Consider the following 25,526-nt stretch of genomic DNA (forward strand, 5'->3'; position numbering starts at 1 on the left):
CGACGCTGCGCGCGGCAAACAGAAGGTGTTGTAGCTGCGTTTTTTACAGCATTAGCAACGCAGTAAGCGCAGCGTACTTAAGCTTAGTGCGGCCGTTAGCAGAAAAGTAGGGAGCACGTCTATATATACAGAGAAAAAGATGATTAAAGAGCATGTAGCATCTCACTGCAAAGAAATGCTTGCAATGCATGCGTATTTCTGTTTGTAATTAATGATGGGGCATCCGCCATCATCATCATTCGTTTTCGCCTTACGGTAACTTGTTACGGGAAAGACGGTTTGCTAAAACGTCTTCTAGCGTGCGCAGCGCTAACCGGAAAGTCCGGCGTCCGGTAACACGGTAAACGGTAACGTAAACACGGTAACGATATGCTATATCTCTCTACTAGGCCACCCGTAGCCACCCACCCTCTCTCTCTGTCCTTCCTCAAGCACACCCTCTCCCTCCTCGGCCATAAACGTGGAGGGAGGGATGTTTCTTTGTCTACCTGGCCACCTACTAAGGCGGAAAAGTTGACCTGTCTATATTACATGCGTCTTTTATTTTTCTTGCTTCCCTACAAACCTTATTCCCCATTTAGGCATTTAGAATTGTACACAAAGGCTACAAGGTAACACATACTTATACGGCTACAAAAAAAAAGACACAGAGGGCAGACAGACGAGAGACAGGGAGCATGTTGTCCTTTGCGTCAACCGAGTCTGTTTTGAGGTACAGCTATTAACTTAAGATACGAGCTCGCAGAGCTTTACACTTACACTTACACCCACTTACACCACTTACACTTACACCCACAAGCATTATGCATTACTGCTCTTCTACGTACAGACCAAAGTGGCCGCTCTGTGCTCTGGGAGAACCTAGCGGTGGCCATCTACAATGCTTCTAGCGCTGTGGTGTGCGCCAGCCGATGACGCCCAAATATGCTTCCACGGAAACCGCCGCGACAACGGTTGAACCGCAGGCCGCACAGACGTCTTCTCATGTGGATTCTGTCCAGCACAATTCTGTATTCTGTCTTGCGTGCTTCTTTCATTCCTCGTGATCGGTTCTGAAATTAACGGTGCGTTCGTAGTGTCACGAACGATAAATTTAGGTGCACGTGAATGCAATGAAGAACACTCCGGAGTACATTTAAAGAAAGAATAAAAAAAGAACATGCAGGATGCCCAATCATTGTATGGGTCGAATCAGGGGCGCTGCATTAGTCACATTCGCCGTGTTTGGGAAGTTTTCAGCACGCTACGATCCATAGAGATGGTTGGACCTGGCACGATGAAAGACGGTTTTTAACTTTGCTGCTAGAATCAAATATGCAGATCCAAAGGAGTGAATTGCAGCGCAACAATATCTGGCAGATATGCAAATCAGACCTGCGAAACAAAAACTAAAAACACGAAATCTTTTAAATAAAATTACTTAACCATGATTGCCGTGCGCATAAATGTTCAAAAGTTTTTATTTTATTGTTATGCTGTTCTACCAACACCGCAGTCTCTTCTGATTGTGTTTACCGACTACCGACCAATCTTTTAAACTTTCATGATTGATTTCTTCCTTCGGCTTCCCTCACACCCCTACCTCGTTTTCTTCCGATTTCGAAGAATTTTACGTTTCATTTTCTTTCCTCTCAATGAAGGTCTCCAAAAAGTTGGGTGGGCTGACGACGTGCCATTCCTTGGGCTTTGATGTATCGGGTTCGGTCTCGTCACAAGGTCCTTCCAGCAAAAGGAGGCGCCAGCTGTAAAGGCCGTCGAATAATGTGATCAAGAAGTGATGATGCCGTGTATCAAAGAAAAAAACCCGCGCATAACCTCTCGAGAAGGTTTACAGCTGCGAAATACTAGAAACGACACTGCGACCTCAGGCAGGATAAGCGTTGGATGGGTATTTTTTTTTTCTATTTTTTTTTTACAACAGAGCACAACCCTCGAGCTTCGCATTTCCATTTGTAGTGTTACAGCATGTCGGCTCAATTGCGGACCCTATTAGCTCTTTTTCTTGCTTTGCAGTTAGATGCATTCTTATACGTCCTCAAAAAGAACAAAATACATCACGGTTTCACCCTGGCGCCGCATGCGTCCTTCACTGACTGCACATGGCGACGAGAAAGCGGCTATGTTCTGTAATATGGTGATACACTTATTCTCCACTTATTTCATGCGGATATGAGTATGCTTGTGCTCAATAGTTTTAAACGGTACTCTGCATAGCTATGAGTGTGAGGCCCTCTTATGTATGATTTTTGAGCGTTTGTTCGATGTCGATGCAGACTGTTCTAAACTGAAACTGAAAACCTTCACTATGTTTCTTAGCAATGATAGTAAATCGGATATAAAGCTTAATACCTGGAAGGTCGTGAATAATCAAGCAGAATTATTTTTATTAGCTCTACGGAACACTTACTGTTACATATCGAAATTACTGAAACAACCAAAACCTTCTTTCAACCTCACATAGTTTCCCTTAAATACGTTGAGGAAGGTTCGAGCACCCTCAAAAAAACTGAAACAAATTACTCGTCAGCTACTAGCGCCGGCACCAGTCACAATTTATTGTCCTTCAGTTTTCCTTGTAGTGATGATGCAGTCTATCGAGTAGCATGGGATGAACTGTCACAAATAACATGAGCTTCCTGGCACCGAAACGTTGCCCTATTTTACTTATAATCCAACTCTGGATTGCACAGCAGTCAAGAAAGTATTTCTATTGCTTCTTTTTTAAAGCTGCGATTTCTTTAACAGCCTCACACCAGAGGCCAGAATTATTATGGTTTGCTCTAGAAACCTGCAGATATGCTTATTACGTCATGGTGCATGTGCAGTTGTAAAAATATTGTCGTCCCAAACGTTTGTTGTCTTTGCGAGCGTTTTGTCGTTATATTTGTCTGCAAACAATCCTCCCCATTTTTTCAATCAACTCCTCTCTAGTTATTCTGCTTATTCTAAAGCCTTGAGGTGCAGTGGTGGCTCAGTGGTTATGGCACTCGGCTGCTGACCCGAATGGCACGGGTTCGATCCCGGCCGCGGCAGTCGCATTTCGATGGCGGCGAAATGCTAGAAGCCCGTGTACTGTGCGATGTCAGCGCACGCTAAAGAGCCCCGGATGGAAGAAATTTCCGGAGCCCTTCACTACGGCGTCCCTCGTAGCCTGAGTCGCTTTAGGACGTTAAATCACCACAAAATCATAAACAATCAAGCATTGTGTTCTGAAGTGCTGCAGCTTTGCTGTACGGGCAGTTTCTAAGATGGAGCTGCACGAACCAATCTCAAATCGTGGTAACGCGACGTTAATATGCCGACAGTCTTACAAGTTGTAATCTGTGCATTTCGTCGGATAGCCATAGTCGAAGCACTTTGTCTTCAGAACGTCGAAAAACAGGACGCCAATGGTCACTGAGGCGAAGCTGCTCACATTCTGGAGGCAATTGTAGAATTGCTTGTCATCGGGACACGCTGTCCTGAAAGCGCAAGCACAACGGTAATCGTGATTAGGAATGGCACTCATATTGTTCTCTTCATATTCATTCGGGCACGTCTTTTCGATTCCGTCGTAGCCGTTCTTCTGCTAATCTAGTATTAAGTCTGTATCCCTTATCTCTGGAGTAGAAATCTCGCCCAAACTGCAATCGGATTTCGGTCGAAACAAGCGTCGTACTTCTTAACGATGGTGTCTTCGATATAACCACTGCGTAAAGTCCTTTTTCTGGCCTGTCCTTTCAGGAACAGGGAATCCCTGTTCCCCTGTGCAGGCTGCAGCATTGCAGCTGCAGCCTGCACTTCACCCTTGTCTGTTTTCTGCGCATGGCAAGTAACAACACTAAGAACTTACGCCAGTATTACCTCATTGTTGCCAGATTCAACTTTCCTGAAATGTTCAAATGATGTAAATGAAGAACACATTCCTAGCTAGTTGGTTTTCCATCACAACGCCTGTTTCTTGTCCCCCCCTTTCTGCGTCCTTCATCAAGTTTGCGCTGTTTTCGTTGCAAATGATGTAAGATGAGCTTTTTTGCGGCTTTCATGTTCAGCGGACCATAGCGGAAGCCTGCCTCTACATGAAAGACATTTTGTGATCTACTTAATCCGGCTGTCATGCGCCAACACTGCACACCGACGGACCATGAAGAAGTGCTTCCTTGGAAACACTCCACGCGCAACAAGCTTGGCAAACTGTTCGATTTAGCAACTCCATGGCGTGCATGGACCTTGCCCGGCCATGTGCGTTACAGCCAAACACCGCAAGCTCAAATAACTTAACAGAGAACATATGTGCACCTCGAATGTCTGCACCTAACCTCTCGATATTAGCTTTCATGCTGCAGCAAATCATGTGACGTGCTCTCGATCTGCGTCTCTCCGCCTTCAATTAAACATCAAATCCCGGTCTTCCGTGCTTCAGTGTGGCTCACTATATTTCCTGAGATGAGTTGGATTGCGAATAACAGCGGCACATTGTTGCCTACCAAACTCGACGCACGTACATACATTGTCAACTTTATGCTACGACACACAGAGGCCAAACAGCTTTACCTTCTTGCAGGCAACCATCTTGGAATTCATCACGCCGCCTATAGGCCGAGGACATTGCGAACTGTGAAGGCAAGCTAATTAATGTTACTTATAGGGCGTTTCGGAAACGCGTCTAAGCATCTTAGCTGACATCATCGTCTGAGCAGCAAGCGCGGGAGCAGACGCGCGTAACAATGACACGGGACACGGAAGACGCTGGATAACTGACCACTTCCTTCGAGCATCGAAACTGTGCTCGAAAACTGTTTCAAGCATCAAAACCACACCTGCAGGACCCAGTATATGCTAGCAGAGCCAAGAGCATCGTAGGCTGCGGTCGTAAATCTAATCCCCTTCGTTGTCAGCCAACAAGGAAACAATGAGTGAATGTGAACCTGAAAAAGTGGATGTGACTGTGAGCGAGTGAATGATAGCCTGAGTAGACGTGAGTGTGAGTGGACATGAGCGTGAGAAAATGGGCGTGAGTGTGAGCAAACATGTGTGAGTGCGTATTTGTGAGTGTGAGTGAGCGTGAGTGAGTAGTGAAGCGAGTGAGTGCTTGTGAGTGTGAGTGGTCATGAGCGAGAGTGAGCGGTGGCGAGTGTCAGCGATCATGAGTGCTAGTGAGTGTTTGTGAGTTCGAGTGGTCATGAATGAGAGTGTTTGTAAGTCTGAGTGGTAGTGAGTGCGAGTGGGTATGAGCGTTAGTGTGAGCGAGTAGTGAGTGTGAGTGCAAGTGAGTGGTTGTGAGACTGACTGAACATGAGTGCGAGTGAGTGGATGTGAGTGTGAGTGCACTTGAGTGTGAGTGTAAGTGGATGTGAGAGCGAGTGCACTTGAGTGTGAGTGTAAGTGGATGTGAGAGCGATTGAGTGTGATTGAGCCACTTCTCATGGTGCTGAGGTATGAGTCTTCGTCACAAAAGGGCAGCAGCTAGAATGTAGGAACAATGCTATAGAATATGTGCTCACTCGATCAATCTACGGTTCCTCGCTAGATGTACAAACTTTGTTAATTTATTTTCTTTACGATTTTAGCGCCAATAGTCCCACATCCGAAAGTCCAATTTGTGCTTAAATACTTAATTCTATTCAATAACAATTTAATTAATGCATGAAGGCTTACATTGTGTAGAGCATGTGGTTCTTTATACCATGCTCGGTTCCCAAAGCAGGTATATTATCCAGAGAGTGGTCGTGGTCGCGACAGCATCTGTCGGTGTCACTCTCCCTTCCCAGATCGTCGTAATTCTTGGCTATGTCGCCAGCTCCACACCACTTGGTTCCTGCGTGTAAAAAATTTCATATTTGTTCATTAGTTCGCGTGAAATTACGAAAAGGCGTTTCGTCTCACATAAGAGAACTTCATGCCTTGTTAAGGACTAACGCGAAAAAGAGATCTCCAGCACATTTGCATGCATATGCATTACCAGGTACTCTAGTGCACGTACAAGCGGTTTATAATCTTTTAACGAACAGCCATTTATACTATATGATAGAATACCTAATTAACAATTTGTTTTGACACTTCATTCCTCCTTCCTTTTGTTTGTTGATGTCCAGCACATCATCTTTATATGCGGGCGATAGCAGTCAGTTTCACTGAGCGCACTCGCCCTCAAAGTATCGATTCCGAAGGCTACAGCGGGCTTAGCCAGTACTAGTACTAAAGTAATATCAAATTTTCTTAACACGGTGAAAAACTCTGTTGTCTTAGGTCGGCATTAGGGAAATGGCAGCGAACGATTCATGACTTTGAGCGTAATATTCTTTGTCTAAGTGAGCGAGTACAGAAAGAATTTAAATGAAGAAAAAGTAGAGGGTTTGGGTACACGTTGTCAACTTCGTAAATTTTGTCCTAAGTGCCAAAGGTTCGCACAGCCGTAGTTCCTCCTCCATAGTACCGTACTTTTTTATTGCGTAAGCCATACTACGCCAGGTTTCAGCTTTTCGCGTAGGGGCGGCGCGAGGCACGGTTGACCCTTAGAGCGGTCGCAGATGGGCCTTCGAGCCGTCGGGCAAGGGCGGCGCGAGGCACGGCGCACTACAGCTGCAGCCGCGCCGCGCCGAGTGGAGGCGCTGCCGTCGCGCGACTCTCGCCAGCTGTGGAGTGTGGATGGGAGGCTGGCTGAAGAACGGGGGGGGGGGGGGGGGTTCAGTTGTTATGCCGCCTGATAAACAGAAAGAGAGGCTAGGTCGGCTTGACGAAGCCAGGAAACGACAACGGGCTTCGGAGACAGATGAAGAACACGAACAGCGCCTTGCTAAGCGGCGCACTCAAGACGCTGCTAGACGGGCTTACGCAGCCTACCAGGTTTACTCAAAGCTAAACCCCAGCTAATTTTTTGAATCATATATTCCCACGACGCTTCCCTGGTGTCGATCTGGGCTCTCGCCCGGTATCACCGCTGCAAAGAGAGCTGCGCGGTTCGCGGAGCCTGTTCTGCCGGTTTTTCAAAGGCATGACAGCTACAAACAAACACATATCCATTTTTATTTATTCTAAACAAGATAAACCCCACTACATACAGGCCCGCATACGCATGGTGCAGAGAGACAGCCGCACTATACCACACCACATGGGAATGCCAACACAACACTGCAGTCCCAGTCACACGTAAGGCCACGCCGGAGCAATGAGAGGTAGCGCTGTCCAGCTGGGAACCCGGATATCACATTTCACTGGTCGAACGGGCCCAAGCTGTTGCAGCCGCCGCAGGAGTAAAGGACTAGGGACCCCACCCATGGAGACTCCCAAGACACTCTAAGCAATACATAAGCATTTTCTCTCTCTCTTTATGGCATGACAGCGCAAAGATTCCACACACACCCAAGATGAAGCAACCTCACGCAGACGAGCGAGCTGTTCTTTTTTCCTGTTCTTGCAGAATAAGCAAAAAATCTGGAGGAATGTAATTTTCAGAAAAAGAGAGAAACACAGGAAACAGTTGCTTAAATGTTAACGGGTTCGGTTTCCAAACAGCGATATCCACTTCGAAAAACCCCTCTTAATAGCGACCAGAGAGCCCGACTGATGCTCTTCAATTCGCCGAGGCGAGAACAATAGTGATATGCTCAGCTGTGCACCGAAACACGATTACGGCGATAACCCTTAGAGCCTCATGAGTGCCAAGGCACACTCGCACAAGATGCAGTCCAGCCCGCTTATAACCGTCGTAGTTATAACGAAAGCTCGCTTATTACGAACGATAGTGGTGCCACCGTCAAAATAGTAATTAGGGCAATGGGACCGCGTCTCAGACACAACGAACAACCGTGGCGGCGTAACTCAATTAGACTGGATGAAGGGTGTCATAATCTCGGCCCTCTAGTCGAAAAACTCCAGCTTGCTGTAAGCGCGGAGACTGAAGAGATTCCTCTTGAACCCATGACGCCTGCCTTTGGAAAGAACGCAGGGATCAAAACATGCATTAAAAAAGGCGAAGCACTGCTGACAAAGTGGCACAGATTTACCAAACTATGCCTTCAAAAACGTGTGCCTTGTATGATGCCACCTGCGCTGGTAGAAAGCACGGCAACCTTTCGCGTGAACGTCTTTCTGTGCGCAACGATGGTCGGCAGGGACAGGCGTTAAGTAAGACCATGACATAGCGAAAAAAAATACCTTCTCCTCCTCGTGCTTCAAAGCTGCGACACAGCGCTTGTTGCCTTCTACACTGGTCTTCTCGCCACCGAACGCCAAGTGCGAGTTGCAGCCACCGGACAAGGACGTCATTCACATGCTCAAGATGTGTTATGATTGGTACATCAACCAGCGCATGCCCATAGCAGTTGACGAGGCGGGTGGTGAAGTTCTGGCTCGAATTACTTGGTTCACCGCTGTAGATGCGATTGAGGCCGGGACAAGGAACGACTGAGGACGCTTTTCAACAACCTCTTGATTAGACAAATGTGGATTTGAAGAAACACGTTCCTGATGCACAGATGGCTGACATGATTTCACCTGGGATGACTTCGTTGGTTTAACACTGGCGAAACCATTGTGCTAGAATTGTGTGCACTCTCCGACTGTCAACTATATGATAACAAAGGCGAAGAGGCCGACCTGCATTAGTTCCCGTGTGCGCTTTAACAGCGATTAGCTATATCTTATATCATCTCTTAAAGTAGCTTGTCGCTACTTACGGCTTCGGCGAGGAACTAGTATCAGCGCTCTGCAGAGCTTTGAAACCGCTGTGTAGTGTTCTGTTTTGAAGAAGCCGACGCGGATAGCGAAATTCTCCCAGAAATCGCTTTCGTCGGAATTCACATTTCAGGCAGTAAAATGCGAAGTCCGCTTGCTCCGAACCTCGGCTACTACGAACGCAATTGGTTTTAAGTTTTCTCGACCCCATCACTGCATGCGGCGTAGGTGCTTGTGATGCCAGGCAATATGCACTAAGGAAAAGATAATGTACAGTGGATTCAGGTAGTCCCCACACGCGTCTGAAAAAGAAGTTCGTATGAGATATCGACTCTATTTCCTTGCTTTTTTTTTCTCTATATTCACGATGTCCACTTCTTTGTGACAAATGCCTCTAGGTTTTGACCGTTTGAATAGATCCAGTTCAGGCTGCAAATGTTCTCCATACTCAACGGTGAATTGGCGCAATTGAAAAAGCAAATAGATGCTTACAATGACAACTAAAGGAAAAGAACTTAAGTTACGTTCCATTTTATTAATTAATTAAGCACGGCTACTCTCCACTTCTTTTGTTTTTCTCTCATAAAATAAATAAACATCCGCAGCACCAGAAAAAGAAGCATAGGTTATCATAAGAGGTTATGAGACAAATCTGCTTTGTCACTATTGGCTGTGCGTTTCGCTGCTTAAATCATCGCCTTTCCATTTCAGCTTTGAAGTGGACCGCTGTCTTTACGCTGCTGCGAGGTCTTCTAGTGGATGAAGGCGTCTGGAAAATGGAAGTGAGTAGGGCCTTGTGGAGGGTGCCAGCGGGGGCAAGTGGTGGGTGCAGCTTCGGTAGGGTGGAGATGGGTGGTTGGTAGCGGGTGGCGGCTTCTGAGCAGTGATGGTGGGTAGAGGGCAGTGGTGGGTGAGTAGTGTGTGGAGGATGGCGGCGACGCACAACGCCAGGTGAACAGATTTTGCGAAGATGGCAGCCGTCATACCAACGCATTAAAAACTAATGGTTGGATTCCTTCTTATTATCCACAGCAAATTGCAGAACTTCAATGTCCCTTCATTTAAGCTTTAAGACATTGCAATTAGGTTGCTTTTTTTGAATACCTTTTAAGAGCAGCAATATATTCTGGCTATACGTTTACCTGGAAATATTACAAGACTATGAAATGCGTCCCCCAAGAACTCCAAAAATGAAGAACCCTCCATCGCCGGTTCTCGGTCGAGGCACTTGTCGACAAACTGGTCCATTTCTTCCGTTGTTACATCCGTAACTAGTGTCTCTGGAACCACCTTCAGTATATTTTCAGTCAGGTTCCTGTCGGAGGAGAAAAATGATGAGGGTGCATTTCATCCTTGTGTTGGGGCTGGCGTAGAATTTATAACATCAATATTTTGTTGACTTTCAACACAGTAGTTGTGGAGCCACTAATTAAGCACGCAATCTTCAATGAAGTAAAAATTCTGGGGGCACTTCAGCTCCACCTTAAGGGTATGACGCAATAACGTTAACGGGTCCCTTCAGCGTGCTGGGTTCCTCTTTGGATGTCATTTCTTTAACACCAACTGTGATATTTATTTTCAGTTTTCATTTTAATCTTTTCTATTTGATGTTCGTATAAAGCCTGTTCACTATCTACCTGAAGGAACGTTCCTCAATGGTCGAGGGGTAGCGCGCCCAGCTCAAGACCCAAGGGGCAACTGGTCGAGTCCCGGCTCGACCCTTTTCTTTTCAGTGCAACTGTTTTTCTTCCTTCAAAGGCGTACACAATGGTGTTGGTATGACGTCATGACACAGTAGACAAATGCGGAATTGCCCGTGTGAGCTAATGTGCTTGCGACGTCATGACTCTGACGACCGGTCCGGATTTCCTCGGTACACCGACACTGGGTTCTCCACTGAACGGGACTCTAAAATGGAAGATGATGTAGCTTTTTTTTTGAGGATTCGAGGTGATCCCGCTGTTTGAATGAATCCAGGTGAAGCATTCCAAGTAGTTTTCCACTTGTATTTAGAATGGTGGCGACGATGTTCGGGCTTCTCCTGACTACGCCGAATATATTCGGAAAAACTGATGTTTATTTATTTATTTATTTATTCAAATACCCTAAAGGCCCTCTGCAAGAGGGTATTACATAGGGGGGGCACACGAAACACACTAATAAGAATATGCGAGAAACAAAATAGTAAGAATAAACAATTTCAGCAAACATAGCAAGAAAACCACAAAATACGCAAACACCAATATTAGAAGTGGATTAAAGTTCGAATAAAGATAAGATAAAAGTGTGAAAATTGAAACACCGGGGGTTCAAGGATAACACAAAAAGAAAAAACTACAATACGATATCGAACAAGATGCACAGGTATTAAATTAGTCCTGAAAAAAACAGAAAAAAAAAACAGCTAACCACAAAAACGCACAGAGACGTAAAATTCTGATATGAGTCCACAGCATTTGATGAAATTGATCGGTGTTAACTTCAGTGGCAATATCTGATGGTAGGTTATTCCAGTCAGCTATGGTTTTGGGGATGAACGATTGTGCGTAATGGGCCGAGTGGCATGCTGGGCGTTTGACTTTGCAGGGATGATCACGGCGAGGAAAAATGACAGGGGGTGACTGAAAGAAGTCGTCGCGCAAACGATCATGATGATAAAGTTTGTGAAAGAGAGATAAGCGGGCGTGTTTCCGTCGTAGTGATAGCGGATGCAGTTCGGCACGAATTTTTAAAGATGAAACACTGGAGTACGGAGAATAATCTGAAAAAATGAAGCGAGCAGCACGGCTTTGCAGGGATTCAATGTTACGTATAATGTAGTCTTGGCTCGGGTCCCAGATGGCACATGCATATTCAATTTTAGGCCTGATTAACGTGATGTACGCGAGTTTCTTTAGATGTGAAGGCGCTTGCTTTAGTCTGTGTTTCATGATTCCGAAAGTACGGTTAGCAGATGCAAGAGTAACGTTGATGTGATGATGCCATGTTAGATCCGATTGCAAGTTGACTCCTAAGTATTTGTACGTGGTAGTAAGTTCGACAACGTTGTTACCTATAAAGTATGAAGTTGGAATACGGGAAGAGGAGTGTGTAAATGACATGCACTTAGTTTTAGTATGATTTAGGGTCATTTGCCAGTCTGGACACCATCTGTTTATTGCGTTGAGGTCTGACTGCAATGCTTGATGGTCAGTGTCAGTAGAAATGGTACGGCAAATTACGCAATCATCGGCGAACAGTCTTACTCTGGACGACATGCAGTTGGGCAAGTCATTAATATAGATTAGAAAAAGCAAAGGGCCAAGCACGCTCCCTTGTGGAACGCCGGACGTGACAGGAATAAAAGGGGAGTTGTGATGATTAATATTTGTGAATTTAGTTCGAAATGACAAGAAATCTTTTATCCATGCAATGACTTGTGCGTCAATGTTAAAATGTTTTAGTTTCAGCAGTAGCCTGTGGTGAGGAACGCGGTCAAAAGCTTTAGAAAAATCCAAGAATATCGCGTCGACTTGGTTGCCAGCGTCAATACATGAAAGCAAGTCATTAGTAAACCCTGAAAGTTGCCCATCGCATGAATATCCCTTGCGAAAGCCGTGCTGGTATTTGAAGATTATGTTATGTTCTTCTAAGTATTTTATGATTTGAGAATGTATGATATGTTCCAGTAGTTTGCAAACGGTGTTGTTGCAAAAATTCTAAATGTTAGCTGCCTTCACCCCCATGCTGCTGTGCGCCGTCCTACGCCGTCGAACAGCGCTTCGTGGGCTTCACTTTCGGTGGCGCTGGGTTTCTCCCTTCAAGCAACCGTTTCCTCGGTGGAAGTGTAGCGCTGCCATACATGACGTCATCACTGCGGCCTCCGCCCGGAGCTGTGCACTATGGAGAAGCCTGAACACCCGCGGGGCTTCAATTGGCAATTGTTTTACTATTTCATTTACTAGTACAAAAAGACTTCGCATTGTTTACCAGCAAGTTTCACACTTTCAAATAATTAAAGCTCGTCGGATTCTAAACTCTCTTATTTGCCCTTTAACGCTCTCGCGTCAGTATTAGCAACAGACCGCACGTGGCTTTAAGGAACTTCACCTCAAGAAGAGCAGCTATGCCAATGGAATATATGGGTGCCAGCAGAATCAACTTTCATACTTTGACAACTAGTGAACCAATGTCAATCGCACCTTAGAAACAGCTTTATTTCAGAGAAGCATTAGCGTCTCGAGGAACCTACACCACACCGTGTTGGCATACATAGCGGTGTTTTCTGCGCGTCTCTATGCTTTAACGAGAACAGATTCTATTTGATCTTGTCACAGCCTGATGTATTACAGAACATTCAGTACACCAGCAAACGGCCAGCATTGTGTCAACTAGCAACAGGGGAATAAACCTTCAACGCTCGTGAGGTAAATATTGGAAACAAGTAATAGTCCTCAATGACGGAAATATGGAAATATGTGAAAAATATCCTCTATCAACTTCCACTAACACTTTTTAGGCCAGCGGGTAGATTTTTATCTTGTAAAAAGCTTTTGCGCGAAGAGGCAAACCATTGCGTGCGTGTCGTCTCTTTTCCAGTTTAGGTCTGTTTGGGCTAAAGCTATTTCGCAAATACCAGTCGTTTCAGACGACAAAAGTATTCTATATACAAGCAGTTATTACATAATTCGTCTTGTATCAAGCACCATCAAAACATTATACATCCGCCACCTCTAATTCTTCCTTGTACAATGAAGGAACAGGTACGCAGAATATGGATTTATGTAAATAGCAACGCTTTAAAGTTCATTCCCGATAAAAATAGTGGACAAACTTCTTAAAAGGAGCTTTGGCTTCGGCTGGTTGAACTGAGATTATGTTAAGATAACACCATGGAGATAGGACACAATCTGAGCCCTGATAAAAAAAACACGCCATTTGTTTGCAAGGCAAAACATAATACGAGGAGATATGATTACCCATACAACAAGAGAATGAACCGGATGTATGGCTCCAGACTCGACAAGGCTGTTCTTTACAACCAGCACGAGAGAAAACTCACACTCACTCGCAAACAACGACGACTGCGTGAGCGTATCTGCATGAACAGCCGTAGCGAGATTACAAGCCGAGAGCATCCTAGACGATAACAGGTGGTCTAGCAAAAATGAAACAGTGCCTAAAATAACCTTTTTTTCTTGTTTCAGATGTTCCATCACGCTAAACTCATCTACGACGTGGTTTAATCTTAATCACGTTTGCTTTGTAACCTCCCTTTGGTCCTCCTCGCCTGGGTGCGGTACCAAAGTCGGCATCGATTCTGAACAAGCATCTGTTTTGTCTGGAATCTTTGTGCGTAACCGTTTTCTTCTTTCTTGAGTGAATGTTTTTTTTTTGTTCTCATTTGTAAAACAATAATAAAATAGACGGCAGGCGGAGAAGACACGCGACACACGTCTCTCTGTAGTCTATTTCTTTGGCGCCTGTTAGTAATAATGTTCAACCAACCCTCCCAACAACGCGTGCTTAGTAAACAAACACCAACTTTTGGTCATGTATCGAAGTTTGTCGCTATTATCTGCCTATTCACTATCTCAGCGTTGTTATTCTAACTTTATAACCAGTCCAATATTTGTGTTTTTTATCATCTTGTTATAAAATGGACTACACGACATGTTCTTATGTGACAGAATACATTATGATACGGCCATTATTTTCCTCAACAACATTTAACAACACTCTTCTAGTGCTTTTTAGTCATTAGGGTCACTGGTTGTAACCCTGCACCCTTCATAGTCTTGTGCACTACCTCCATACTCTTTTGATGTAGTTAGTCCCACTTCCTGTGCGTTTTCCGGTGCGCTAGTGGTTTGAGCATGCCCATCGCATGCTGGAGGAGAGGGGTTCGACCCCCGTACCACCGATTTCCAATGGGTGAGGCTTTCCACTGGACTGGTGAAGGACTTGTCTAGAACGCGTTACTCGAAAAATTGGTCCTTCAACCAACCTTTTCTGAACGAAATCATTTTGAGCCATCGCGCTCTTTTTCAAAAGATGCACTTTCGCCGCTGAAATTAATCAACATAATCATAATTCGTCAGACAGAATTTGCGCGCCCAGTAAACTTTGAACATTGGTACTATACTGCGACTTTTTGTCTGCTATCTTCCGCACACATGAAATTTTGGGCCTGAAACACGCATGTTTTTTTTTTTTTCACGTTAGGGCATAGGTAGTGTCTGCTGAACCAGAATTTGTTGCTTCGATTGGTATTTCTCTCTTTTAAGTACTGCGCATAGTTTGAAACCTACTCACTTGTCGCCGATGAGATTACAGTTGATAAAGTCACTTGTATTCTCATCTTCGAAAATCTCGGCGAGTCGATGGCCTCCAAAATTGAAGTCTGTGACAATGCGTTTTCGTACACCTGAAGAAAGGCTGCAGAAATAGTACAAAATAAATAAAGCATATTAGATTAGACACAATAATAAAGCAATACATCACATATATTCATACTAAAAAAGCCAGGAAATTTCAACCAGAGGATTGGTTGGTTGGTTTATGGGGTTTAACGTCCCAAAGCGACAAAGGCTATGAGAGACGCCGTAGTGGTGGGCTCCGGAAATTTCGACCACCTGGGGTCCTTTAACGTGCACTGACATCGCACAGTACACGGGCCTCTCGAATTTCTCCTCCAAAGAAATTCTAGCCGCCGCGGCCGGGATCAAACCCGCGTCTTTTGGGTCAGCAGCCGAGCACCATAGCCACTGAGCCACCGCGGCGGCTCAACCAGAGGAATGAAGTAAGTAAAATGCGTTCTTTCGGAGGATGCCGACACTTATTATAGGCACAAAAAAAAAAAAACTCAAACATTTTTGCTCTGCTTTGCGACTAAAGACCCTAGTTCTTCTTCGCGCAAACATATTAATAACTATGTAGTACAATATTAGCTGCGAATGTTGTTTTATTGAAGCTTCTTGCACGCAATCTCTTTTAGAAAAAGGAGGTACGGGTTAATAATTTGTTTAGTTTTTTCCGTCAAATCCTTTCACCATGCGCGTACTGAACAAGATTTCAACAGCCAAAAAGAGCCTCAACTAAACTTTAAGGACACAGAACACTCTTCATGTAAACTACCTGAGAGGTTTTTAATGAGAAAGCAAGCCCCTGAGTAATAAAGCGAATAAACCTAGAAAGCAACAGCTGTAACACAAACTCGACCAGACAGAAAAAAGGACCACATTTTCAGCTCTGTAGTGCTATCGTATTGGCTGTGACGTTCGGTTATTCAGCAAAGCTTACGGGGTTCATTCTTGGCCGCGGCGAGTGCATTTCGATGACGGAGAAAGTGAGAGATGTGCTCCTGTTTTGATGCACGTTAAAGAACAACAGAAATAGACTAAATTAATCTGTTTCTCTCCACTTAATTGTATTTATTATCCTGCAATGTTCCTTTGTCGTGTAGCAGTCAATTCATAATTCTCAAAAAAAAAGTATCTCGCATTGTAATGTTCGCTTCCGTACTATTCATAGGTTCTCTTCGCTGGTATAAAGCAGCGGTCGTTGCTTTCACTTAATTATCCCCCCCCCCCCGTATACCCTATATTCAGATAGGCCTAATGCTGTACTCAAGTCACGGACAATTTGGAATAAAGCGACCGATCGTCAACGTTCGGGTGGACACTGGTGATACGTAAAGGCTCTTCCTCGCAGTTTGGACAACCAAACCAAACCGTGATTTCGCACTTGTAACACGGCTTAACCTTGCTTGAAACTGCGAATTTTTTCCTCCTTTGCTTTGAATCCCTTATTATGATTTCCCAACTAGCTCAAACCACGGCCTTAATGGACCAAAATGGCAGGACAAGATGAACTTCTACAGCGGCGCGGGAGATTCCAAAATTTACTTATGTATCTCGTGGCTTTATGCGTGAAAAGTAAAGGCAACACGCTACTGTCACCGCAGGGGTGGTTTCAACGTGAGAGCGTTAAACGCTCCGTTCTCCAGAAAACCCGGCGCCGACATTGTTAGAGAAAACCCACGGGCGCGGCTCTGGCAGGTGGTCCCCAGAGAGCAACCTATGAGGCAGATGATCCACCTAGGTGACGCCTCCAGATAGCGAGCAAACTGCCCACCCTGGCAGGTGGCAGTTGAGCAGCCCATGGCCCACCACTGGTAGCACCTGCCCTCGCAGGGCAGTGGTACACCGCTCAACCACTGCACCACTGCGCCAGAGGGGGTACGAGGACTCCCAGAGAACTACGAGTGTAAAGTAGAGAATGACCTTCTGCATATATGACTATTAACCCGTTACGCTATTGCGTGACACCCTTCAGGCGGAGCTTATCTGTCCCTTCAGTTTTTTATCCGTCCCTCCGCATTTGCGGGGTCCAAAGCTAAAAACGCCGGCAATGTTTGCCGATAGCTTGGAAGTGTAGCTCCGAAGTGCGCATGCCTATTTCCGCCTTTCGCCTCCAGCATAGTGGACGGCGAATGTATTCCAGGGGCATGTTAATGCTGCAACGCATTTAACTGAAATGATACTTGCTTCCCTGAGTTAAAGAGCGACGTAGTTTCACTAGGTAAACGACGGCGATGACACAGCTCAACGCTGTAAAAGAAAACTTTCCCGTTCACCCAATGGATGGCATTTATGCTGTGCAGATAACCTGGATAGTAATGGTAATATAAAACGGATGTTAGGCGCTTTCTTAAATGTGCCACCTGTGCTGATATGATCCAGGTGTGTTCAGGAGTTAAAGCACCTCGATGGCGATTATTGCTACACAGCGGTTGTTCCGCCTCAGTGCCCATGTGACGCTGAGAAGTTATATGCCCTCTGGCAAACCGTATGATGAAACAAAGTATACGAGTTCTTTTATGTTCTTTTACGGAGTGATCAGACATCTGATACGAAAATTCTGCGAAAGCAATTCGATTTACCCCCCGGGGTTACTGTGGTGTTTTCAGTCGAATGAAAGCTTTTAAAATCAATGCAGTAAAAAGCATACGAGTTTTACCGCTGCAATTGCATGAGGGCTCGGCCCGTAGTTCTCGTTAGGGATATCTTTCAGTTATGACACGGAAGATGAGAGAAGAAGCGCAACGCAGATCAACAAACTTCTGGCTGTGTTGGCGGCTCTCGCTGGAGCGTCGGGTGGTCGGTAACAGGACTAGGCGAATACCTTCTTGAATCACGTCGTTTCACAGGTCCGGTTAGTCGCAGCAGCCAAAGAGACTATAGCTGAGTCAAGCCTCGTCACTACCCCCCCCCCCCCCCCCCCCCCCAGCAGCATAGCTAATCGGCCCAATTACGGAAATGTATTGGCAAAGGACCAGAGTGAAACCAGCCATTTCCAATGTTTTGCCGATTACCTGTGGTCCCTGGGATGGATTGCGTTGACAAATTACAGCGGCGAATGAGAGCATAGCTGGGGTGTCGACTCTTATCTAAGAATCTCATTCGCGAGAGGCAATACGAACAGTCATGAACAGAGCCCTTGATGATGGAAGCAGGGATAAGACATAGTCGTGCCTGCGAGGCACCATGGACAGCTCGGAAACAGAAAAGGCTGCACAGAAGAGTACGAAATTCGCAGCTGCTTAAAACTGCCGCAAATAAAAATCAGACGCCAATAAAATACAGCACTTACTTGTTGCCTAAACCGGATTCAGTTTTATTGAATAATGTCAACGTTTGGTTCCATAGCCCCTGCAGCCCCTCGGGCATATTTATGGTGCCAGCGGTTGCAAAATTTTGAAGACCAAGGGAGACATAGACAGCGCAGGCGAACAAAATGGCTCCGAAGGCGTGGTTCATAGCTGAAACAGAAACCATGGTTTTACACGACTGGAGTCGTCTATTGAACGCAAAGGTAACATCGGTGAGTGCTCATAGCTTTAACTTTGTTAGCAATACTACTGAAATCAAGAAGCAGTATCCTTGAGAAATCTGTCCTAATCCAATTCTTCTAATTTAGGGAAGAGACAATCCGCATGAGGTAATATGGTTGTTTGTCGTGCGAACGTCTGCAAAAGCGTAAGTTTCAGGCCGCCCTCCGAAAAATATTATAACGCTTCCAGATCACAATTTGCAGAAAATGACGAATTTTTCTTCCGTAAACATAACTATGCTCATTTTCATCAACCAGAAATGATTTGGGTAAATAAACACAATGGCAATATGAGAAAAAACCAACGTATCACAGGGTTCGAAAAATTTCGTTTTTTTCATTCATCTGTGTTTCTGCGGGGAGTGCATTTTGCCTTTATGTCTTGCCGGCTATATGAAACTTAAAGTGGTTCTGGCGCACACGTTCTCTTTGTTGTACCTCGAAAACGAATGCAGCGCAGTAATGCAAACAGGACAAAAAGTTGGAAATTTTGCGAATCTCAAAACAGCCAAATTTAATGCCAGATTCACAAATCCAGCAAATGTAGTAGATAAATCTTGACTTACCACAGACAAAGTTACAACGGCTCCTTCCCAGGAGCCACAGCACGATCACTCCAACTTGCGAGCTCATTTCTGCCAGCTCGGAGCCGGAAGCTTTTATATCGGTGCCCGATCAGACCCCTCCGAGGCAAACAGGTTGAGCGTTTCCTGGATAGGCGAATTGTTGGCGAGGGCTGCTGTCATTTCCTGATGTTACAACATCTCGCTGGATCTCCAGGCGCCGTTGACAAATTGCCGGTAGACAAAAGAACGCATCAACACTACATACGTATGGCGCCATTTGTGGCTCAACTCAGCGTAGACCCTCACACTTTGTGTAGACCCTCACAGCGTCGCTCCGCTCCTGGGTAAAATGACGTAGCTTTCCGGATGCTGTGAAATCATAACACGGAACTAGTGTAATCACCTCGTCCCTGGAAACCGCTCTGCACAGCAACTGGTTAGTTGTTGCCAGCTCTTCTCAACATCGAAGAAGGGGGAGGGGGAGTAAGGGAGTGAGATGTAGCAAAGTGAGCAGCGCCGGGCTGAACGAGACTTGTAGAGCTAGCCGCAGAGAGGATTTATCAATGACTTCTATGCCTCAAACGCACGGCTTGCGTACTAGTGGGCCAGTGTCTTTCGAGTTGCTGCGAGTGAAGGAAGGATGCAAAGAAAAGTGCACAGGCCTGCCCACTGGCTCGAGCTGAGCCGCAATCGCTCTCACGTGGAGAAAGGAGAGTCGAAAGATGTGAGAGAAAAAGATTGAAAGAACTGACACGCGTCACAACAACCATGTCCGCCAAAGCGACGGCTCCGGCTGTAACAGACACTCCAGTCCCCTGTCCCCAATTCTCTCTTTCGAGGCCGCGTCCCATTAAGACCGGCGTTCCATAAAGGAGCGCTTCATCGACCATCTTCTTTAGCTTCAAGATAGCAGGGCTGCGCAACCACTAAAACAACCAAATCTTAGTAACATGCGAAAAAATTCCCAATCTATAGTCCCACAGCCCACTTACTAGCGACCCGTCGTGGATGTGCCAGATTAGGACGTGCAGCTTCGGAAGTCTGTGGAATGTATTCGACTTTGGGCAGACTAAGTGCGTTGCCGCAGCGGCGCTTTTTGTAGCGGTCTAATGTATCATGTCAAGGAGGGAGTGGCCTTGAAGTAAGGAAAGGCGGGGTAACCGCCACACGTAAGCGCGACAACTGACCTTCGCCGTGCCGAAAGAAAGAACTGCGAACAAAAACAGCAGATAGAAAGAAGTCCACATATTACGCACCAAGTACGTGTGCCCGCAACCGCAGTTTCGAGACGAACGTAACGTTTGCCCACCACGGACACAGCCTTCGGGGATGGTGGAAAAGAAGTGATGCTCGCCCCCTTACTGGCCAACGTTCTGCAAATGGTGTTATAGCCATCAGTACACGTACTAGTATATGGGTATAAAGGAAACACAGATTGTCTGTGACGTAAATACCGCAGTTCCGCTTCACTGACCGCAACTCCACAGCTGCCCTGCCACTCCTTCTAACGAAGCGTGTATCCAGTCCGAAGTTCGACTAGCATGCCTTTTTGTACAGATGACATTTGAAGTGCAATATATATAGTCCTATTTAGTTTTTGTTCCATTACATGTTCTTGCGTGAGCACTAGATGCCCCGCTAGAAAAATAGCCGTCCTGTCTGCGGATGAAGCTTCCATATGACGCTATAGGTACCACAGTGGGTATGCGGAGTGCGCAGGCACAAGGTGGGTCACTAGCGAAAAAGTCGTTATGTGTCCTGGTGAAGCCACCACTTGCCAGATACCACCTACCACGGTGGGCAGGTTGCAAAGTAAAGAGTAAGAGTTTCCCTTTCCATTTCGTGTGCTACCACTAAGTAGGCAGCGAAAACGCCTTTATTTGTCTTCGTGAAGGAAAAAAGCCAGTTTCGCCGCAACTGCAGCGACTTTGAAAGGACGAAACCCGTACACGGCAGTTGCAGCTAACATAACCGAAGGGTAGCGCGCCTGCTGCATCCTGGTCGATATGAGGCAAGCCAGTTTCGTGCCAGCTGCAGCTGAATGGAAAAGCAAAAAACCACGTCGCGCCAGCTGCCGCTTACATTCTCTGTAAAACCATCATAAGTAACCTATGCGAAGGCTCCATACATAATGCACTAGCGCAACTATGTCACATTTAGTTTGACTAAGGAAATCGGGGGGGAATTTTTTAGCTAAGATCTTTCCTTTTTACAACCCGAAAGTTCCCCTGATGTAACAGGCTCTCAGATATATGGAGCATATAAGCACGAAAGAAGTGCCTGTTTTAGTAGGCATCTATTCAGAGTAATGCTGTTATGTGTCAGAAGGTCTTAGCGCTGCTCATGTGGGTTATTAGGCACAGTGTTTTTCACGCCTGTTCAATTTCGTCTTGTCCCATCTTGGTTCTTTTTCTGCTTCTTTCTTTTTATTCATCTTTTAATATCGCACTCTACATCCGCATTTTTCAGCGCTGTCAGTGTTGGTATAGAAATGTTGTGTGTTCCTGTCCAGCTTTCAAAATCCAGCCTAGTCACTTGAGGGGCTGAAACTTGATGTCTCTCTTGTTTTATGTATGTCTTCTTCCCTCTATATAGTTCATAACAGAAAGTAAACTAATGGGTTTATTTTTCAACTAATACGCCACTTCTCATGTGGGTTATTAATATGTTGTCATCCAAAGCTTGATTGGTACGCTTTACGTCAAGATACGTTTTGTGTACTTGGTATAAAACTACTAGAACAATTTAGCCGCCATTTTTTAAACATTCTCAGTTCCTTCACCGTCACCACCCAGTTTTCTTCTCAGTATTTGCGGTAAGGCTGCCATGACTTCTTAAAATGTAATGGCTACCAAGCTGATTGAGCATACTTCCTACTACATTGTTAATCTGGTCGCCTTTATTAAAAGCACACGTTTCTAGGATTCGTATGAGCCTAATTTACTGGTTAAGCGTTACCTTTCGAGATGTTAACCTCTATTGAATAGGTTACAGTACTCTTCTACATATAGATATCTGAAAACCTTCAAAAATTAATGTATACCCTTTCTTCTTACTGTAACCTTTAAATTTAAACTTTTGAAGGAGGGAAATACAGCCCACTGCAGCTGAAATCTAAGCCCGCAACTTCCGTATGTCTGGCACGCTGCTCTCGCATTGGACTGAGAGCATCGCACGGGACATGCAGAGGTTGTGGGCTCATATACAGCCTGGAGTTTAGTTTATTTTCAATTCATTTTATTTGTAAACTCAAGTGCTATAATTATTACTCATAAATTAAGAAAACATAGAGTTAAGTTCCTCGGTGCGTTTTGGCCTAGCCGCCGGTCACCTTCCTGACCCATAAATCTATATCACATGTTGAAAGTATCTTTAACACATGTGCATATACGGTAACATAAGAGCTACAATGGAACGATGAGCTTATTCGGCAGACGCAGACGCATGGCGCATGCAAATGCATAAACTCTCAAACCTTTGCACAGGTTCAAAACAAATTAGTCCTCGAGGAAAAAATATAAGATGCACACTTAATTAAAAGTTCGAAATACGCATCAGTCGTGCGAATTCAGTGAAACTGGCGAGTTGTAATGAATTATTCGGGATGTAAAGGCACCTATTTAGAGGGGGATAGCGGAATGTTCTTTACTGATTGAAGATATTACTCAGGCTCTCAACGATGCAAAAATAGATGGGTACTTTTAAATCTTCTGTACAGAAAAAATCTTTCAACAATATTTTAAAGTTGGCATACATTTATGCAGTAGATTTATTGATTTTTCTTCTTTTGCTTCAAAAGCACCAAGAAGCACTTCAATCTATTTGAAATAAGGCGACGTGAAAGTTGTTTTTGAGCTTGGAGAAGTCTTTGAATGAGGATCAGTTTTTGTGAAAATGCAAGGTTGTAGCTGAGATTATTCACGTAGTAGATGACTAGGCGTGGGATTAGAACACGCTCAATGTGGCCATTTGTTAAATGTATGATTTCGGCATCGCTGCTTGCGTACACCCAGAATTGCTCCTCGTATGTGCAGATGTGAGATGCTGTTACATGGAGCACTGTAGGTAGCACAGTCTGTAATAAGGCCCAAGAGAACCAGATTGTTAAATTCATTGAATGCAACGGACTATTGTATGCTTTTTTTTTTCCTCTGTGCTAAGCTCTTCTTACTCCTTAATGAGAAGAGATGTCTTTTCTAAAGTGTGAGAAAAAACAAGTCACTCGCGTATTTTTTTTCTCGTAGGAGGTGTTTCAGGGTGAATTGTGCACTTTTGCGAGCATCTGTCGTACAACTTGCTCCAATCTGCTGATACATATTTCTGCGCATTTCATGCACTCGTCTACTGCTATTTCTTTCACTTCAAATATTTTTATCCAAAATAAATGTTCACTTTACAGTCAGCCTCTATGCTCAGCGCTGTTCTTTTCACACGCGTCTATATTTCGCTCTGAAGTTCGTACATGAACACTTATGAACATGTTGAGTTTTGTACACTTCATGAATACAATTAAGCCTCGTTAATGAGAAAGTGCTCGGACGAGTATTCAAAGTGATGCGAAAGCTCTGCCAGTTGATGCGTGTTGTGGTGAAGAGATGCGAAGGCTGTACCAAAGCTCTACCACTTAAGGCCTCGAAAACATTCTTAAGTGGAAATAGTATTCCAATCTGCTTCTATTTTCACGGCTGCAGTGCTAGTCACTTGAAACTATGGCTGCAGTTCGCGGTACTCTGCGGGTTATTTCATATAAAGCCTACATCACAGCCATTAATCATCAGCCACTTCGTCGCTTTTAAGAAAGAACGGATACCTACGCGAGAGGCTTAGTGTGAGTTATGAACTGAATTATAGATATTTTTTGACATCAGTGAAAAGAATGGGATATATGACTCGAAGCCCACATTGTGTAATCAGCAGATGGTAAACTGAAAACTAAAGCATGATGTTATTGGGGCTGTGCAAAAGACGGGAGTAAGCTTCTTGAGATAGGTTCAAAGGGTATATGTTTGTTAAGGTCATATACGAGCCGCATCATTTTTAGACGTGCTTTTTCGTACCTGGTTAACCTGGTTAACCTCCCTGCCTTTCCGTCCTTTTCTCTCTCTCTCTCTCTTCAGCATATTAATTATGAGCTTGTTAGAATAAGATAACTTTACATTTGAAATATATTTCGGTAAACGTTTCAGTGAAACTCTCGTTATTGAGACGAACGTTCTTGTCGGGAGGGTAGTGAGTGGGTGGAGGACTTCTGGAGGGTGAAAGTGGGTGCATGGTGGTTTGCGAAGCTTCTAAAGGGGGAACGTGGGCGTTTGGTGATGTGATGGGTGGTCAGAGCTTTGGTTTATTGGGGTTTAACGTCCTAAAGCGACTCAGGCTATGAGGGACGCCGTAGTAGAGGGCTCCGAGAATTTCGACCACCTGGGGTTCTTTAGCTGTGCACTGACATCGCACAGTACACGGGCCTCTGGAATTTTGCCTCCATCGAAATTCGGCCGCCGCGGCCGGGATTGAACCCGCGTCTTTCGGGCCAGCAGCAGAGCGCCGTAACCACTGAGCCACCGCGGCGGGGTAGGAGTTGTCAGAGCAACGAACAGCTTATCCATATGGGATACTGCCGTCCAGTGCTTAATATGACTGCTGTCGAAATGTAATTATTAAGACCGGTCGCTGGGTTTCCAGGAAAGGTTGGTGTGAAGTTTGCCAGCGTTCACTGACACTGTCAATATGGACGGGTTCACTTTGTTAGACAGATTCCCTTTGCTATGAATGATAGGAGCTCCGGTTCGTCATGTTGTCAAATGAGACAAATCTCCTCTATTAACCTTTTATGGCAAAAAAAGGTTTTAATTAATGGGTAGTTGGTGAGAAACTGTCCTTCCAGTAGGTCCATAAATATTTTAGCGTAGTTCGGACCACTCCATGTGTCCATCGACGTGCCTTTAATTTGGGCGTAGTACCGTATCACCAAATTCAAAGCTCTTAGGCATTTACAATTTTCTCGGACAAAAACTTTGAAAATTGGAAAATTGTAAATTACTCTTATGGAAATATGGAATTTAATGGTCCATTCTTCTAGCATGTAGCACTGTTTCCATCGATCGCATCGAGCAGTTAAGACTGCCATAGAAAACCAACGGGGAACGCTTTTCACGACAGCAAAAATGTTAATAAAAAAAAATGTAACACTTCCGTCGGGTGATCTGCGGATATATTCTTTCGCATATGAAAATCTTTCATCTTATATAAAAGTGCCATTCAAGAACAGTTTTCTACTCAAAAATGCTTTTGTCCAGAATTGCTGTGTATGTTCTAGTATTTGTTTCAAAAGAATAGCTAGCGTAGGACGGTGAATGACCCCACCTAAATATTGCCGTTCGTAAACCTTTACAACTGATTGGAGAGTGAGTAATGTTGGTATACAACGATGCAACA

General features: G+C 44.9%; 1 protein-coding gene across 2 annotated transcripts; it reads right to left on the bottom strand.

The window, feature by feature from the left end:
• Positions 1 to 1,444: 1,444 nt before the first annotated feature.
• On the bottom strand, positions 1,445 to 19,408 carry LOC149340399 (uncharacterized). Of its 2 annotated transcripts, none has more exons than XM_089549161.1 (7): positions 19,095 to 19,408; positions 18,289 to 18,457; positions 14,950 to 15,072; positions 9,798 to 9,970; positions 5,638 to 5,797; positions 3,416 to 3,461; positions 1,445 to 1,742 (listed from the first exon to the last, which is right to left on the bottom strand). In XM_089549161.1, the coding sequence occupies exons 1-7, from the start codon at positions 19,159 to 19,161 to the stop codon at positions 1,710 to 1,712; spliced, it is 771 nt and encodes a 256-aa protein (XP_089405287.1). In that variant the 5' UTR covers positions 19,162 to 19,408; the 3' UTR covers positions 1,445 to 1,709. The 2 variants fall into 2 exon arrangements, with proteins under 2 accessions (XP_089405287.1, XP_089405286.1); XM_089549160.1 differs by having other exon boundaries at positions 3,312 to 3,461; positions 19,095 to 19,405.
• Positions 19,409 to 25,526: the final 6,118 nt, after the last annotated feature.

The sequence above is a fragment of the Amblyomma mixtum genome, chromosome 6 (genome assembly GCF_055824585.1).
Source record: "Amblyomma mixtum isolate Tamu chromosome 6, ASM5582458v1, whole genome shotgun sequence".
NCBI classification, from domain to species: Eukaryota; Metazoa; Arthropoda; class Arachnida; order Ixodida; family Ixodidae; genus Amblyomma; species Amblyomma mixtum.